General features: G+C 41.1%; 1 protein-coding gene across 1 annotated transcript; it reads right to left on the bottom strand.

Moving 5' to 3' along the window:
• Nucleotides 1–784: 784 nt before the first annotated feature.
• NOM1 (nucleolar protein with MIF4G domain 1) lies at nt 785–13336 on the bottom strand. The gene is made up of 11 exons (XM_079302140.1): nt 12210–13336; nt 11337–11461; nt 10209–10404; nt 8068–8391; nt 7529–7639; nt 6616–6783; nt 5916–6037; nt 3986–4118; nt 3498–3629; nt 2720–2829; nt 785–1827 (listed from the first exon to the last, which is right to left on the bottom strand). Exons 1-11 carry the CDS (start codon nt 13215–13217, stop codon nt 1650–1652), a joined length of 2607 nt encoding a protein of 868 aa, XP_079158266.1. The 5' UTR covers nt 13218–13336; the 3' UTR covers nt 785–1649.
• Nucleotides 13337–19497: the final 6161 nt, after the last annotated feature.

Raw genomic sequence — 19497 nt, 5'->3', positions numbered from 1 at the left:
CAGTGTAGGGGGAACAATTTTTATTCAGTCTCTTGTGTACCACAGCAGCCATTTCTAGGGGCTTGCACAGATTTTCTCTCTCTTTTGGAGTCTATACTCCAAACATTAAGCAGAAAGTTTGGCATGTTTGGTTGTAAGGGGAGATGTTTACACACACCCCCTAAAGTTGTGACTTTTGTAAACACCAAAATAGCATCAATTCAGCTGCTGCCCACACTTTGCTAATTGGTAGGAATTCTAGAAAACACTGCAATTAATTTTATTGCAAATAATTTTAAAGTTTTGTACACTTAAAAGCTGCCAGTGGTATGAAACAGGCTTAAAAAAGGAATTTTGCTTTGTTTTTTGATAATAATCTCTTCTGCTGTTATTTTGCTAGTGTAACCCAGGACTTTGGAAGTGGGTTTCTCAGCTCCCAGGACACCTTTTTTCCCTAAAGCTTGCCCTATCCTCTCAGAGGAAACAACAGCTCCCTGGCTGCTGGGGAAGCACTTCTCCACCTGAAGAGTACACCTGAGCAAGCAGAATAGACTACATTTAACAGTTTGATAAAAAAAGAAAATTCCTCACAGGGACAGATCAATTGGTGTCAAAGGCAATTGGGAGACACCACAAGTAAATGGCCCATTGGACATTGGCTACAGAAACAGGGCTGACAACTCCAACACAGGTAGATCACATATCCACATTCCAGACAAGAAAGCACTTCCCTTCTCCTCCCAGTTTAAGGTCATTCCCTTTCTGGCAGACCAGCCATAGTAAAGCTAATACAAACACCAAAGTATTTAGAAAAATGGCAGTTTAATGTGTAGTGGACAGGTGATATGAGAAACAAACCATTAACAGAAGGTTACAGAAAGACATAGACTATTTTTTTTAAACTTCCAAATTAAAAACGTGAGCAAACCTTCTTAAAACCTTCTCAAGGGAGGTATTCTCTTCTTAACACTCATATAGATAATATTATTTATGTCTAGAAAAATCTGATTAACACAAGTGATTTGGCAACTCCAGTTCTCAAGCTGTGAAGAACAGGCTAAAAAAGCCATAAAACTATGCTGTGATCTCTAAACCCAATATAATTGGGCAAAGACAGATCTTCAAGTTGCTTTGCTACAGCTTTAAATCCAACTGAAGATCTTTTCCTGACCCACAGTCAGGGAATCAATTCACAGAATTATCTAATAACTTTCAACACTTTAAGAAAAAAGTTATTTTCTTCCCCACTGACTCACCAGTGCTTGTGCCATCTAGTGGCCCCTTTCTCCAGGTGAGTACCATGGCTCCTTATTAAAAGCCTTTAGTAAAGGCTGCTTCCTTTATAACTTTAAATGAAAGACTAGAATGCAATGCAGAACACCACTGCTGACAAAGTACCACAGAAGAGAAATTCACCCTCTTCTCCAGATACCAACTGTCAATATAAAGCACTTGTACCAAAAAGGGATATGACAAAACTATATTTTCCCTTTCTTCAAAAAAGTCTAGCATCCCCTTCAATTAAACCTCCAACTAGCACATAGAGCAAAGTAACTGTTTGTATTAAAAAAACGGACCCTTTAGAGTAACACAGCTCTCCTCATTCTCAATTATTTAGGTCTGAAAAACCCCAGCACAGTTCTTCTGTATTTTTATTAGTAAAAACATAACTATAGCTTCAATTTGGGTTCTTTTGCCTCTAAAGCCTTGGTTGCTATTTCCACTCTCTCTTTTAACAAGCTAGCTTCTTCAGCACTCTTTTGGGCTTGTGCATGTTTCAGTAAGAAGTGGGTAAGGAAGAGTTTCAACCCTTCCCGCAGCATTCCCAGTTTGGGGTTTTCAGATATCCTGTAAAGATACAGATAAAAAATATTATTTAGTCTTCCCCCATTTCAGAAGTTTCTTAATTTTTATCATCTTCTTCAAATAGAGCTGTAGAAAAAAAATCCAACCCATAAAAGAACTTTTATTGAAGAAGCTTTCAAATTACCAAGTCTACCTTGGTTTGGCAAAGAGCCCAAACTCTCGACATACAACTGGGCTCAACAATAAAATGGAATATTGCAGCCTCAGGCTTGCTTTATGTAAACAATTACATTAAAGCAAAGAACAAAGCAAACACCATGTTAAAGCTTCCTTGTGTTACTGTATGACAGCTCAAACATCACCATCTAATTTTTTCTAACTTTATGTGACATTGCAAGTCTTATCCACTCAAGTCCTAAGCATCTCTAAGGATGGAAATTTCCCAGCCTCTCCAGGCAGCCCTGTCTCATATGAAAAAAAATGTCCCATATAAAAATTTTTCAGAGAACATTGATTAAAAAACCCATTAAAAATACTCCCAAAGTTTTGCCTCATTAGTATCACTTTCTTTTTCTTTCTTAAGATACATTCTAGCAATGACTGCTGGTAGAGTGAATCTCACTGCACACAGGTGGTAATGCAATAAGGGAAAAAGGGAATTACAGAGCTCTGTTCATGAAAACCCTATGACCAAAATGATATACAAAATAAGGCTTCCAGATACTCAGTGTAACACAGTGACATCTTTATCAGAGCCTGTACCAACACACTTAGGACACACTCACCCCCCTCAGACAGGAAAATTCTCATTTTAAGGGATGGAGGGCTGATGTGTGGAAAAGGCACGGTGTAATTCCAAACAAAACAGGCAAACTTCTTATCTTCTTAATTAGTGCTCAACAAGAGTTCTCTGGAGATGCCAGTGATCACTTACCTCATAAAAATGTCAGTAATTTCTTCCTCATCTGCTTTGGTTAACAGTGTGTTTAATACCTGCCGTAAGAAACGGACTTTGGGTTTGTCCAGTTCACTGAATTCAATTACCTGGAAGACAGAGAGGGAGAATTAGACTAATTCAAGTATTTTAAACAGCTGGTCTTTTCTCCTAAATGAAGAACTTTCAGCACACCAACTGGTCTCTGCATACACTGAGCCTTGAGTTTAGCACAGAATAATTACCTGACAAGGCTGCCTCCAAAAGCCAATCAATAATGAAAGCAAAGAAAATCTTCTAAGGAATATAAGTCTACTGGTACCAGAATACCAGATGTCCTTTCTCAATTAGATAAATACTTTGTAAGTACTTGGGACAATCCATTTAATTGCTATGGACTCCCCATTCTGAAATCCAAGAAACCTACTCAGCACTTTCTTGTCTAATAAAAACAACATCAGCTAAAACCACAGTACAAAATCCACTGGCAAAGCCTGTTAATGAAGGGCCCTCAGTTCCAACACTGGATACACTAAAGAAAATAATCTTACAACTGCTCTGGATAAAGAAATATAGACTTTCTCTGTGCCTGGGTCACCACATGTTCCCTTCCCCAAATTACAGCATTACCATCATCAATTGGAACAATTTGGTAATCTTTGAATAAGTTTATCTTAGGATCATCAGATAAAATACCAGATAGGTAACAGAGAAAATATGCCTTCCATAGAACTAGCAAATACAGGGAAAACACAGAATGACTTGAAAAGACACCAACCTTGAGAACTGAAAGTGGCAGTGATTTTGTCCTTATTAAGTGAGCCAGCAGTGAAACCAAGTTGGAGATGGCAGTAGCTGACAGATTTTCTAAGCCTCTGATTTTGTCCCAAATACTAAACTGGAATGTCACCTAGAGGTCAAAGGTAAAAAAAAATAATCCTACAAATCAAGTGGCTGTTTAAATGAATAACAACATAACAAACCTTTTGACCTTCTATTCTTTATAAGCCTGCCTTTAATTAACAGAAATGCTTGATCAGACTGTTCCAATTATTTTAAAATGCATAAAACAGAAGGAAGAAAACATTCAGCATTTAATTTCCTATTCAGATCTGACCATGGGTATGCCTTACTGAATGCTTAGCCACACCAGCAGAATTTTTCCTTGGAATCAAGATCCTAACAGGCATGATCCATTCTCAGGTACTCTGTCTTTCTAATCACAATCATGACACAAAACCAATCAAGCAACAGATTTGTCTTTACCTGAAATCGTCTTTCATATCCACAAAACTTGTTAGCCAAAAATGCATAGAAGGGGTTGAATGTCTTCTCCTGTAAGCAGCAGTAAATGATGATATGAACTATTTCTCTCTCCTGCTGATCTTTCAGTCCAAGCCTAGAATTTAGCAAGAAATTGAGAATCATTTTGTAAGGAAAAACTTGCTGACACAAAATAAGAACTACAGTCAACATCTGAGAGCAATACTTTAAAACCTCTCCAAATATCACATTAAATTTTACTTGTTACAAAGTAACTATGAAGTCTTTAAAACTCCTAGTGGACTCCAAACTTTAAGAGTATTGGCTAAACAAGTATCCTGTAGGGCACTGTGGAAATGATGAAGCTTTATGGATGTTAGCATTCATTCTCTCTCCTGAGAGAAACTGTGGTTTGTGAAGAGGGTGTGGCCTTTCAGCTGCTGAAGAGGATGCAGTCTCACTCTCTCCTTTTTGTCACCAGTGATGTTCCAGCCCTCTCTCTTCCCTGATACCTCTGTAATCACCAAACCACTTCAGGGAGCTGTTCTGGCTTCAAACTAATTACTCGCATTTGCAGTAAGGAGGAAAGGGACGAGAAAAACTATAGCACCTTGGATTTCAAACAGTTTATCCTTTAACCACATCTCAACTCTGCCACAGAATTAGCAGCAGATGAATCAACAAGAGCAGTTAAAATATTTCTTTATATGCTCTTCCTCACGAGACTGACACAAAACATACAAATTCCCATACACTCTGGAACACATGTTCACACTGAAGTTAATTCCTTCACTGACAATTATGTGTGTGTTCCATTATACTCTGCCAGATGTGGGCAGATTTAAGAATTCCTCTCTTTGAGTTTGCTGTATAAACATCAGCACCAACACACACCAGGCAGCCTGCAGAGAGATTTTCTGCCAAGCCTGTATGTATTCAGATTTGTGTACTAGCTTAAATGGCACAGATGAGAATCAAGTCCAATTTGCAAATTGAGCTGCCAGGTCTTGGCAAGAGCTGCAGCAGCAGCTAATTTCTTTTAATTGAACAGGCCATATTAAGATATTGGAATGACTCCATCACAGTCTTGAGTCCAAGCTGTGTTTTGCAGAAGTGGCATTTAATCAAATATTAGTTGACTTTATTACAAAGTCTGTTTTGGTTCAGTAAGCAAATTAAATAATTGCACGCCATCCTGGTAAGACAATACCCTTGAGTTACAAAGCTGAGACAGAAAAGTTCAGATCTGATCTCTCCCCTCCCTGTTCCTACAGACTTACAGTTAATATTCTGACAAACACAAAGAATAGCTTAGTTTGAGCTCTTCCCTAATTATATCTTCTCCTGAAGAGCTGATTGTCAAGGGGTAAGGGAACTGGTCTTAATGTGAAGCAAATCCAAAGTTAATAAATTCTGCAAGAGGGAAGTGGAGGTGCTAGAACACTACCAGGTCATGCAAGTATGGGCAGAGATGGCTTATCAAGGTGGCAAGAAGTCAAAGAAGTGGCAGTAGTACTGAATCAGAGCAATCCAGCAAAAAAACAAAAACACCCAGAGATGTTCTGCAGGGGCTTCTGGTCTGCCTCTGTAAGGAAACAAGTTTGCAGCAGCCTTCCATCCAGTCTACTAGGACACACAGCTCCAATGCAAACAGGCTCCTCATATCAAAAGATGCTGCAAATCCCAGCTACAGCCAGGAGTGACAACAGGGGCTACTCCTTTCTTCTGACTGCCAGTCAGTTCTGCCTGCCCCCATTAATCCTTACACCAGGGTTTTGGTCCCTTCTCCTACCCTTTTATGCTATGTGGATCCCTAGCTATGCATTTCTTTTAATTGCATTATCAACTGAATTGTCTTATGCCCTGACCAGAAATGCTGTGTTTACAACCTAGTTTTAGTTCTGGGTTGATTTCTTTACTAGTCTGTACTTACTTCAGAAGTTTTTCAAAGGCATCCATGAAGTCTTCACTCATCATCAAGACACAAAAAATACTTCTCCTAATATCAGTGTTCATTCTCAGCTTACGAGCAAGCTCCATTATTTTTGAACTCACCTGAAAATAAAAGTTATATGCTATTTTATTTATGTTTGTCTTAAAAAAACTATTTCTGTACAGCCTTAAATAACATCAATGCAGCTCTCCAGTAAACCATGATTCACCAATCCAAAGGTCCTGAGCTTTTGTCCAGAGGCACAGGTATCATCAGGAGCTTTTTCAACTATGGAAATACATTTTAATCTACTTTAATTGTGCCAATTAATTTTAAGACATGCTTCTTTAATGTGAGCAATTCACCACGATCATCTCATCACATTACTTTTGGAATCAGTTTGGATATATGCCAGATAGACACCACATTCTGTCAGAATTCCTACTAGCAAACCCACTGTTGAATCAAGTCTCTTCTTTCACCTTAGCAATTCCACAGGATAAGAAAAAACAAGATATATCACATTTTTAGTAACTGCTTTTATGAAGCATATGAGTACAATGTTTTAATTTACAGTCCAAAAGCTTGGTTTTACAAGAGCACGTGAAGGGTTTTTTGGTGGGCTCTGAAATGAACTTATTGACACATATGAAAAATCTTCAAGAGATCACAAACACTTTGACTTATAATCTGGATTTACCTTTCCTACATGCAGCTTTTGCTGAGCCTGGCTTTTTGTATCAGTGATCATTGGTGCTCCAGTCCAGGATGACCCCACGATCCACCAGCGACCAACCCGGTCAGCACTGAGGAGCGACTCCAGCGACACGCGGAGCTGAGTGTCTTTTCCTGAACCACTGCTGTGAACCTTGAATAACAAAACAAAACAAAAAACAACACAAAAGCTTGTATTTGAAATACAAATACTTTCATTACTTAAAATTATTTTTAAATAAAAATTTTACATGTATAAGTTCATATCTTAATAAAGGTCTTCTCATGTTTTTTCCCCAACCTTTGTTCAATCAGCAACCTGAAAAGAATTTACAAGTTTCCCATATGCTGTAATTTTTAAAATGCATAAAGTAACATAAATCTATATGTAGAAACTCCTGGTTTGTTATTTAAAAAAGAGGTACTAATCTAAAAGGAGACTTCTTCCAAACACAGTTTGGTTAGAATTTAGAGGATGCTGACATTACATCTTACAAATCATGATTTTCCTTTTGAACACTTGTGACTACATAAAATGACACAACAAACTGCCTTGTGTGTTGCACAGTTCAAATAACAAAAATTTTAAACTCTGAACAACATCATAACTTTTAATAACAGAGTCTAAAAGCATATCAGCACTGCAAAAATTTAAAGAGGAAATCCTACAGAACTGGATTACCTAGCTTGTTTTTGCCTGGCCTTTTATCCTCATATGCACATCCTGCACTGATAAATTACTTCCAACCCTTTCATACTGGGCTGTTCTAGACAAACTGCCCATTCTGTAAAAAAACAAAACCAACAACAAAAAACCCCCCAAGAAAGCTGACATCCAACACAAATAATTACTCCTGGATTAAGAATAACAAGGCTACACCAGCCAAGAAAGTTCTCACCAGTGCTCTCTGCAGTTTGCGGAGTCTTTCCACTGGCTCAGGGTCATACCCAGGAATCTTACGCATGTCATTGTTCCTCAGCGCCAGCATCGTCTCCAGCATGAACCGAACCTATCGGGAAAAGAAACAGGTCTGAGGCTGCTGAGCTGTGGGATTATTAAATACAGTACAAGAGTGCACTTTGAAATTACTATGCTGTGAGAATAAGCAGCTCAGCTGGCAATATACATCAAAATTTAAATACATGTTTAACCTCTATTATATTAATTTGTGTACAAGCTACATCTGCTAAACACCACGCCTCAGTGACCATTTTCTGAAGTGTACAAAGTAGCACAAAATAGAAAAACTATCCACTGTGTAAGACACAAATCAGTCCTGTCTCACCAATCATTTTGGTATTTGTGCTGTAAGAACTAATGCAGAAAGACAGACATCTGAATGGAACGTAGTAGAAAAGGTTTCTGTAAATTAAACTATGTATCCAAGTACTTACTGCAGGCTGTTGAGAATATAACGTCTTTGGAACAAACACATACCCTAGTTTGATCCTGGAATTTCTTCTCTGCTGTGCTAGCTTTCTTCTGGGCTTCAGTGATCAGTTCTTTCAAAGCCAATGCATCATCTTTTCTTAAGGAAAAGCCCACATTTTTCAGAAGAAACAAAATCAGCTCAATCTCTTTTTCAGTGAAAGCACTAACAAGCTTTTTCAGAATATCAAAGATCAGCAGGCAATGAACCACATGGAAGTTATATAGATGAGCAATCAATGCAAGCAGATTTTCACATTCTTTCCCTTCAGCATCACTTTTACAGAGTTCATCAAATTTCTTCACCACAGCTTCCAAAAAGTGAGCACCGACCTGGCAACAATTCCATTAAAGGAAAAAAAATAAAATCCGACAGTTAACTGTAAGTAGATTTAACAGACATCTGTAAAACTCATTTTTGGGTCACTGCCACTATTATTTTTAAAGAAATATTGTTGCTCCTCTCAACCAATATGGAAGTTCTACATTTGCATACACAAATATCTAAGCAGTGTGATATTCTTCTAGAAGTCTACGTTAATCACACCTCATATTTGACATGCAGTTGCCTTTTAAAGTCTGTGCAAGAAAAACAAGTATTGTGAACTTACAGTATACATATATTAGCATTTATTTATATAATATTCATGAGCACATTTTAGCATCTTTCCAGCTGTCAGGCTAGCATGCTGTTACTACTAGTCATTCATCCAGGAAAAGCTGCATGTCAAAAAGCAAATGCATTTCTGAGTTTGGCATTCCAGAACAAAATCTTAACAGAAGGTTAAAAAGTAATATTGTGAAAAAAATCTCCATAATACCAAGCTTTCACAGGTGCTGAACATAAGGTAAAGCTGCTTTTGAAGTGGGGATAATTCTTAGACATTTGTCAGTGGTACAGCTGGAAAAAGACACTTTGGAATATATTTATTTCTGAAGAGAGGACTGATGCTAAAGGCTGGGATTAGAAAGCCTACAGGCTGTAAAACACAGGGAAGCAATGAATGCATTGCTGCTAAATAAGACCCTCACCCATTATTATTGTGCTAAAATCTGCTGACCTTAAGAAAACCAGAAGTCCCAGCAGCAGTACTGACTTGCATTAAAAAGCCTTGACCCAGGTTAGGTGTTAACTATGCAATGGCTGCACAAGTTTATAAACACAGGACAACTTCTGCATTGCTCAACCTAATCTTCAGTGCAGCTGTACTATCACACTTTCATGTAATGATGCATATTGTACATTTATTTTATAGAAATTGTATTTGCAGTCAGAACTGCCTTTCAAGCAGCAAAGAGGGACAAAATAAAAGTTTATTGCCAAGGCTACATGGGGAAAGCTGTTGTAATTGTATCCATCTGATATTTAATATGGTTTCAGAGCCAGAATTCAGGTCACAGTGTGACAAACTGAAAAACTTGCATTAATATATATTTTGCACTGAGATGGGGGAGAAGAAAAAAGAGTAATTTAATAGGAATATACTGCTGGAACAACTGTTTCCTGACAGACATTTCACTGAAATTAGCCAAAATCTTCCCTTTGACATCAGGAGCTTCAGCATCAGCTTGGACAAGAGGGATTTTACCTCATTCATCAGGCTTAAAAGCACAAAACAAAACCCCCTCCAAAAATTGCCATGCCTTTTGAAGTTTTTAATAGTCCACGTTATAACTACTTAATTCCACTGATGATTTGCATGAGTTACTTAGAAAAGTTTATCCACCATTGTAAAAGGATTCCTGTAGTTGTAACACTTTTCTTCTCTGGATATACATATTTCAAAAACAATACCCTCATGTATCCATCCATGAGAACAGAAATGGATTTGTGTAACTAAAGACAAGAGAGACTGAATGTTTGAGATTTTTGATTTCTGAGTGCAGAAAGATTTTGATGAAAAAATGATGGTTTTATAACTGACCAGTGGTACCTCATGGAGGAAATAAAACCAAATAAAGCAACAGACTTAGACCCTTTCACTTGTGGAAGCCTTGCAAATAAGCCACAAAACACTGATGAAACTCAACTAAAGATGCTTGTTAGTGCCACATAGTTAAAAATTACAAAGCAAATCAAACAAAATGTCAAGGAAAACACTCTACAATATGTATTTTTATACCAAATTTGTCCCAAGCACAAGAATTACCTCAATTCCTACATTATGATGAAGGATGCTGACCAGAAGAACATGCTCCATCAGCAGTCTCGTGGGCATGGCCACTGGAGTAACACAGGCATTCATGAGAATGTCTGTCAGAGTGTCATTCATGTCCTTCCTGCTGTTGGCCATGTAGAGCTCTTCCATCTGTCCACTGATGGAGGACAAATTTGGTTCACTCAACCTATGGAGAAACAAAATTCAATGTTCACTCTTTCTTCTCTTTACATAGTTCCACAGTTTTGAGTTCACCCAACAAACAACCATTATTTTTAGAGAAACTAGTTTGACTTAAGAAGAAAAGATTGAAGATTAATAAGATGACTGGAAGGGATCTTTTGTATTTTTTCTGTGTTTACTAAACTAAAAAAGTATAGTACATTTTTTAATTCTAATGTAGTTTAAAAAAATACATGTAAAAACATGTTAGCAGTATTTACAAAGCTCTGTCAACCTGCTGTCACACTGAACAGATTTATTACAAAAAGAGACTGGTTATAGCAGTTTTAACTGTGGCACATCACAGTCTTTGAAGAAATTAAGTATGAAAATAAATTATACTTAATATATGGCATATCAAATTTCAAATGACAGAACAAAATCTAGTCTATGTTTTATAGGCAACAGACGAAAACTACCAATAGATTTCTAATTTTAAAAATACTCTAAAACTGAAATCAACGTTAATTACTTTTTCTACTCTGTAGTATTTTAACCTAGGAAGGGTTGCTCCTCCTCAGGTGTAGTGTTGGAGAAATTTAATTTATTTAAAAACACAAACCAAACCAAACCAAACCCTGTTTTCTTCTGAGTTTTTTTTTTTTAATAAGCATACTCCCACTGACACTTAGTGAATTATACCTAGCACTTGCAGGCAACTGCTGTATGGAATCCAGCCCAATCTTAAATTTATTTTCTAGATTTTTCAACATATATAATGACTAATTTTGATGAATTTATACCAATAAAGATAATTATTCCTAACAATAGCAGATTATGATTGCCAACTTAAAATCAGTTTGTGAAGAGAAAAGTCACATCCTTGCCACCTGGCCTTGAATGATGAGCATTGTCAAATTGATCCAGAAAGATTAATGACTTTCCTTATTACATTACCTATTAATGAGGCCATTCACCATTTTCTTCAGTCTTCCCAATTCTTCTCTTTTCTTGTCATCTAGTGCCTCCTGTGCTTTCCTTATTTGAGGAGGAACATACTTTGTAGCACCATGATTAGCACTCTTAGGAGGAAAACAAGAAAACAAGGTATCAGATGAGACCAGTATCTAAACACAAATATACATTTCTATTTAAGATTAAAGAACCAGACTCCTAGTTAGATTATGTCTTACCATCTAATAATCAATGCCAAAGGAACAACATGAAGAAAAGAAGCAGGCAAAAAATTACCCTTTATGACAAACTTGATGACAGCAAAGCCCCTCTTCCCTAACTTTAAGTTATGGTCATTAAAACATGACATCCTTAGTCTTGGTTTTACTCAAATTTTATCAGAGACAGTTTAAGTTTAGGCCTGTGTGACCTCCTCTCTTCCACCCATTCAGCAAGTTCAAACACTGGCAGAACCTCTAAGATCATTCAGAAAGCAACACTTCAGTGCGCAACCCTGCTAATTTCAACACAAGCTCACTTTGCAGAAGGGCTTGATCATACTCTTACACTCTGATGCCACGGCAGCTCCTTTTATTTGCAGATTTCACACACAGACAGCTCCCACATGCCTTGTGCAGGGTATTCCCTGCCACCAGCCTGACTCGGGAACTCTTCCCTCCACGCTTAACAAGTGTCCCTAGGAGCTGGCAGACGCCCCAGGTCAACACTGCCGCTGGGCCCGGCTGTTTCGAGCCAGGACAACACTCCACGTGGCCCGGCTGGACAGCAAACACGCGGATGCGATTCTGCCCTATGTTCAGGTTGTGGGATGTGCTTTGGGGAACAGGTCCGTGCGTGCTGAGGCGAACATCCTACCTCTGCCTCCTCCTCCTCTTCCTCGCTCGAGGGCTCGCTGGCCTCTGGCACCCCGCCGTCCTCGGGGGACGAGCTCTCGCTCTCCCAATGTCCTTCCCCGTCATCTGCCTCCGAGGGGTCTGAGGCGTCTTCCTGACCCTCCTCGTCCTCACCATCCTCCTCATCATCCTCATGCTCCTCACCATCCTCCTCCCTCGGCGGCGGGCGCTCCCGCGGTCCCGGCTGGGTGTCCTGCTGCTCCTCGTCGCTGCTCTCGCACAGCTGGCTGAGCCCGGCCCGTGTGCCCAGCGCCCCCAGCACGTACCCCAGCCCGTCCCGCAGGAAGCTCTGCGGCAGCCGCTCGGCCGCGGGCCCTTCCTGCTTCTTCTTGCGCCGCTTCCCGAGCCCCAGCTGCCGCTCCAGCCGCCGGATCTCCTTCTCCTCCTCCTCGTTGGCTTCCAGCAGGGCCCTTTTCCGCGCCGAGGTGGCGGCGGCGGCCGAGTGTGCCTCAAGGGCTGCCGATGTTGGTGCCGACACCGGCCTGGGCCGCTGCTTCCCAGCGGCAGGCGGAGCCGGGGCTCCGGGGCGGGCGGCAGGAGCCGGCTTGGCCGGAGAGGGCTTGGCCTGGCCCGGCTTGGCCGGAGAGGGCTTGGCCAGGCCCGGTTTGGCCGCGGCGGATTTGGCTGGAGCGGGTTTGGCCGGAGCCGATTTGGCCGGGGCCGATTTGGCCGGAGTGGGCTTGGCCGGGACGGTGGAAGCCTCCACCAGCTCCTCCACCAGCTCCCCGCGTTGGAGTCGGCGGCGGCGGCTCCGCTTTAGCCTGCGCTTCTCCTTCCGGGCGTCCCGGCGGCTCCTGCGGTTGTACCTCTCCGAGTCTTTGAGCAGGGCCAGCGGCGGCTGCCCGCCGGCCGCCTGCACATAGTCCTGCACCGCCTGCCGCAGCCGGTCCAGTTTCCCGCCGCGGCGGGCGCGGGCGGCCGCCCCCCGCTTCATCCCGCCCGCAGCCACACCGCGCCTGGGCGCCGCCATCTTGGATTGGGGCCGGGCGCCGCTTCCGCCGCGCGGCCGCCATGCTGGGCACAGCGCCCCCTGCCGGCGCGGGCGGCTGCGGCCGTGAGGGGCCGGGAGCTCGGGGTGCTGCCTCAGAACGCTCCTCGCGCTTGTGCGTGTGTGTCTAAGAATGAGAGAATCATAGAAGAATAGGTTGGAAAAGACCTCTGAGATCATCGAGTCCAACTTATGGCCGAACACCATCATGTACATTAAGTAAAGTGTTTCAGAAAGCACCTCCAGGGACCGGGACTCCACCAAGTCCCTGGGCAGCCCATTCCAGTCACCCTTTCTGTGCAGAAATTTCTCCTGTTGTCCAAACCTGCAGTGTGAGGCTGTGTCCCCTCGTCCTGTCACTTGTTACCAGGGAGAAGAGCCCGACCCCCACATGGCTGCCCGCTCCTCTCAGGTGCTGGCAGAGAGTGATGAGGTCCCTCCTGAGCCTCCATTTCTCCAGGATGAGCACCCCCTGCTCCCACAGCCACTGCTTACAGGATTTATACTACAGACCATCACCAGCTTCGTTGCCCGTTTTCAGACATTCTCCAGAAAGAAAATGTGAGGCTTGTCCTTCTTCTTATACCAGTGACCAGAGCAATCTGTCCTTCACAGCCCTGGCAGTGATCACACGGCTCCCATGGGGCCTGAGGCTCTCATTGACGCCTCTTGAGGAGCTGAGGGACACCGGCCCCCGGACACTCCTCCACCTGCCAAGAGCCACATTTTAAACCCTTTCCAACACTGCCAAGCTCAGGTGCTCTTCATGAATGTGCCAGAGCCAACATCCATGTCCATGGCCTTCTGTAGAGGAACTTGAGGGTGCTGATTGATGGCAAGCTGTCCATGAGTCAGCAGTGTGTCCTTGTGGCCAAGAAAACCATGGGATCCTCAAATGCATTTGGGAGAGCATTGCCAGCAGGTCAGGGAGGTGATGCTGCCCCTCTATTCAGCCCTTGTGAGGCACATCTGGAATGCTGTGTGCAGTTCTGGGCTCCTCAGGACAAGAGAGAGACATGGAGCTCCTGGAGCAAGTCCTGTGTAGGGTACAAAGAGGATGAAGGCACTGGAGCATCTCTCTTATGAGAAAAGGCTGAGGGAGCAGGACCTATTCAGCCTCTAAAAGAGATGACAGAGGGGACCTCATTAATGTGTATAAATATCTATGGGAGGGTGCCAAGAGCATGGACCAGGCTCTTCTCAGTGGTACCAAGCAATAGCAGATGAGGCAATGGGCAGGAGCTGACTCACAGCTGAACATGATGAAGAACTGTTGTGTGGGTGACCATGCACTGGAACAGATTGCCCTGAGAGGATGTGGAGTCTCCCTTACTGCAGGAATTCCAGAACCATCTGGATGCAATCCTGTGCCATGTGCCTGGGATGACCCTGCTTGAGCAGGGGGGTTGGGACAGATGACCCACTGTGGTCCCTTCCAACCCAACCCATTCTGGGATTCTGTGACTGGTGCCAACTTCTCTTGGGCCATTTCCATCCTCAGTGTTCAGGAAGTGATGCCACTGCTGGGGATTGTGTCCCTGCCACAGGCGTGCATCCTCCTGGCTCTGCACAGGTGGTGACAGCTTGTCTGTCATCCATGTGATCAGGGGAAATTAAATGTCCCATGGCAGTTTGCTGCTGTCAGCAGGAAAACCTATTTGTTGGCCTTATTTTTAGTCTCTGCTGTGCTCCAGGCTTATGGAGTCTGCTGGGTGTGTGCCAGTCATGTCTGGCAGATGCCTGGAGTTCCCCAAAACACTGAATTTTTCCCAAGTTTCATTGAAAATTGGGCAGGGGAAAGAATTTCTTGGCTGTACAAAGAGCTTCAAGATGAGCCTAGACCTAGTCAGACATTAGAAAAACACAAATGAAAGCCAGCACATATGACCCAGTTTCAGAAAAAGGATTGGTCTTGAACCTGCTGTGGGGACCAAATCCAGAGAAAATCAGGTTTCATTTTGTCTGTCATGATACTCCTGACCTCTTTTGGACAATGAAGTACTGCACAGACAATTGATATGGCTTTATTACTCAGAAGATTATTTTTGTCTTTCTATGCATGTTTCCATATTCTCTGATTACATCATATGTCCTAGATGACCCATGCCTCAGAAATTCAGCTTTCTCAAGGCTGATGCATAATGAATCTTTCATCTTCACTGACAAAATATGTTGCATTGATTTGTCAAGGCATTCCTTTTGCTACATTTTAAACTATATATTATGTTGTAATTTATTGCTGGGCCACTCTTTATTCATGCACAGACAGCTCACATGCATTTTGCATCCTATTTATGGATTTATTGATAACAGTAATCCAGCAGCATGCCAGAATGCAAGATAAATACAGCTGAATATAGTTTGAGAAAATATTAGATGCTTTTAGAACCCTAAGATTTGCATTTTCCTTGTGTCTCATCATGTAATTTGTTATTCAGGGCAAGAGAGCTTTCCAATAATGGGAAATTTCATGTATCTTCAAAGAGAGAAAATACCAATATTTGCCTTCTTCAATAATTCACGTCACAAAGCAAAATGTGAGAAACATGTATTTTGCTGAAGCCCATAATCCCAAATTTGAATGAAAATGGATATGTTACTTTTACAAAAAAATATATGGATAGAATTACTATTACCTGGTTTTGAAATAAAAATACTTTAAAAGAATTAAAACAATATTTCAGACAAACTACAAATATTATAGTAATGAAAATGTAATACTTAAAGAAATACCAACCTGTTTAATTGACTAATCCAGCATTCAAATCTAGTGATCAAAAGACATACAACATTTGCATTACAACAAATATTTCAGATCCTATCCTGGGATATTGTGGTTTATTATTTTACATTTAGCATTTTGGCTTTGAGTAGCTGGTAAATATAGTCTTCTTAAGGTCTAAAATGTGAATAAATTAGAAAATCCTGCCAAGGACTCTTCCAACATTCCTGTGTTGTCTAAATACCAGAAAAGGCAGGAAATCCTATTTCCATTCCACAAATTTCTCTTTTAGATCTCTACATCATGTGAACATCACTTACTAAACAGGAATTTGGAACTGAGGGAACATTTTGTAATTGTTCTTTGTTTTGACAGTGATCCCACATCAGAGAACAAGCCACGAGGGCAGGCTTTATATTTGCAATGAAATTGAGCATAATGGCATGATTCACTGGAAATGAAAGTTCATATAAAATTGTTGCTTCCTGCTGAGATAATCTTTGTTAACAGATTTCCTTTCCTATTAATTTATACTCATGGATTATTATTTCCCACCCCCAGCAGAATGAGCAGAATACAATTCCTTTAGCTGCCTGTCTGCTATTGTCTCGTGTTCACCTCCTACATGCCATGAAAATGTGCCTTGGTGACTACATAATGCACATAGGTAGATTCTGGCTCTTTTGTAATTTGCAGCTATTGAGAATATTTATCACCACGGGAAATATCAAAGCAGCACCAGAAAGACTTTTAGACCGAGCTCTTAAGGGTGGCTCTTTGTTCTCATCAATGGAGAAAACAGCCTGATTAATGTAAGGACATGGCTTTAAATACAAAGCCTTTTTTGACTCTAGAGAATAAAAGCTTCTTGCCAGAATGAATTTATTCCAAGCACTGAGAGCCTCAGAACAGTGCAAGTGACTCTGCTGTGAGCACCCAACACAGCATCCATCTACTGGAGGTACTGCCTCTCCCCATGTCACACTGCCACCACTGGGATCAGCAGAACTGAAATTTGGTCTGCTGGGAAAGATTAACTGTGGAAGGACACTTTTCTTCTGGAAACATTTCCCAAAGTCTCAAGGCAGTACAAAGTTGCTGGTTCTTCACATGTGTTTCAGTCCCATATATTGTGGAAGATATTGACAGATGAAGAAAATAGTTTCCATAGTGTTTTAAAGATATATTCCTGTTGCTCAGAATCTTGGTGAGGTTTTTTTTGGTTGTTGGTTTGTTGGGGGTTCCCTTATTTGTTTTGGGGTTTTTGTTTGGTTTGGGTTGTTGTTTGTTTGTTTTCCCCTCATGGTGTATGTGCTAAGCAATTCCTGCAGTCTTGGTCTGTAGACAGCTTAGCCAAGCATGCTAAAAACTGACTACACAAAGAGTCTAGAAAAATATCTGTTCTGGCACTTTCTCCCACTTTTCCATCATCTTTGTACCTGACCTTGGGCTGGTCATTTATCTCCTCTCTGCTGCCTTTGTACAAAATGAGCTTCCTTCCATCATTCTGAGACTAAGGCCACACAAGTGAATCCCTCTGTATCTCCAGGTTTGTTGGCTGAGGAAGTTGCACCCACAGCACCCCCCCCGAGCTGTAATTCCTGCCTCTTCCCAGGGGTGCCCCAACAGATTTACCGACTGAAAGCTGTTTGCTGAGTTTTCCACATAATTTCTCTCTTAGTCCCTGAAATCAATGTCATCTGAGTCAGTGCTCGCTGGTGATACTCCTTAGAGGAGATCTGCCATTAGCTTAAGCTCATTTAGGCTGTTTGTTTGAGACAAATTAGAAAGTAACCATGAGTATTTCACACGAGGATTCCTGTAGCTTTCCTCCTCCCCTCCAAAAAAAGCAGATGAAAGTGGAAACCTCAGCTGGCAAAACTCAAATAGGGAGAAGATGCATACTCACTGATTTTAATCATTAATATTTTTTAGTTCATTGGAAGGAAGGAGTGGGTACCAAAGGTTATTATTTAGATAAATGATCCAAAAGACAAGCATAAAAAAGACAGATATGCTGAGTGAAAGGAGAAACCCATTTCCTCAATCCATTAGCATTTTTAGTTTTAAACTATAACGAGATTATCTAATATGTTGCACAAGGATGACTGAAGAAATGCAATCAAATTACTTTTTTGCTATTAAAAGGATGAGGTAAATTGCAACTAAAATGAACTTTTAAATTAGTGTTTTGTGCCAATCATGGTTTAAAAAAAACCAATTGTAAATCGAATAACACCATTGATCAAAGTCCCACATTATGGCACTTAGCATTTTTCACAGAAAATTTATATAATCAAATGTTCTCTGTCAAGAATTGTCTCTGTGGGAGACTTAGTGCTAAACACCAACCTTATCTAATGAACACTTGCATTGTCGTTTAGAAGGCAGTTTTCATCAAAAACCTGTAAATACATACCAAGGGATCCTTTCCCCTCTGTTCTTTCTCCTTTGCTGTTAATTACTTAGCTTTAACGTCCCAGTTGAAATTCTGTTCCCTGAAGAATAGTCTATTAGCTATTTATTTAATTCTGACAAAGCAACTTTAGAAAAAGAATACTTAGGAGTAACACTCTAGAAGAAATACCTGGGAAGGCTTGAATTCAGCAAACAAATTTCCTAAACTGCTTTTACTTTGTTGAAGTCGCCTTTTACCTGTTTGTTTACTTACTTACAAAAGTGAAGACAGTAACAAGAGTAGGTGCTGTGCCATTGACAGTGGCAGCAGCAGCAGTGTGCAGTGCTGCTGTTCATCCCCTTTCTCTAGTACATGGTGTAAGGTGATAATTTCCAGAGACATTCAGCAGCTTTTTCAGCTCAGTGGGGTGTCCTAGCTATTAACAAAAGTCTTACTGCATTTCTTCTGAGGCTTTGCTAAACATGCAGAATGTGATGTGTGTCTGAGCCAAATACAATGAAGCATTTGGAGGTCTTTCCAGGATGTCAGCAAGCTTGTACTGAAACAATGATATCAATTTATACATTTTGGCTGCCATTCTATATTTTAATCCCAGTTCTTATAAAGCATGGTGTTATAATGCATATTGCAGTTCCTGATCAGGAGCTCTACTTACATGACCACAAGCAGAGTGCAGCAGTGACTGTGCCTGTCACATCTCCAGTTACAGACCCTTCTCTCAAAGTACTCTGAAATAGCCACACTGATCTAAGCCTGACAGACAAGAGAGTTCTCCCTTAGTTTAGACAGACTGAGCCAATCTCCTTGCTCTCTGTTTATAGTCAAATGCAGGGAAATATTGACTTTTAAAGGAAAAAAAAACCCAAAAAACTAATCTAATTCATCTTAGGCTTCTGCATCAGGACAAGATCATCGGTGCCTTAGACTCCCTTAGCCCAAGGCGAACAGGCTGCCTTCCATGACTGGCTTAGCTGCAGGCAATGGTCTTGGAGATTCCTCATTCTGTGACTCACGCAAAGTTCATGGCAGCAAAACAAAACCATACTCACATGACCTTAAGTAACCTCGTGTTTACACAGTTTGTGTCTGGCAGTATCTAAAATAGATACCACCCTAATCTA

Source organism: Erithacus rubecula (genome assembly GCF_903797595.1).
Source record: "Erithacus rubecula genome assembly, chromosome: 3".
Taxonomy (NCBI): Eukaryota; Metazoa; Chordata; class Aves; order Passeriformes; family Muscicapidae; genus Erithacus; species Erithacus rubecula.
Note: the sequence above shows the minus strand (reverse complement) of the source record. Positions and strands in the feature narration are given on the sequence as shown.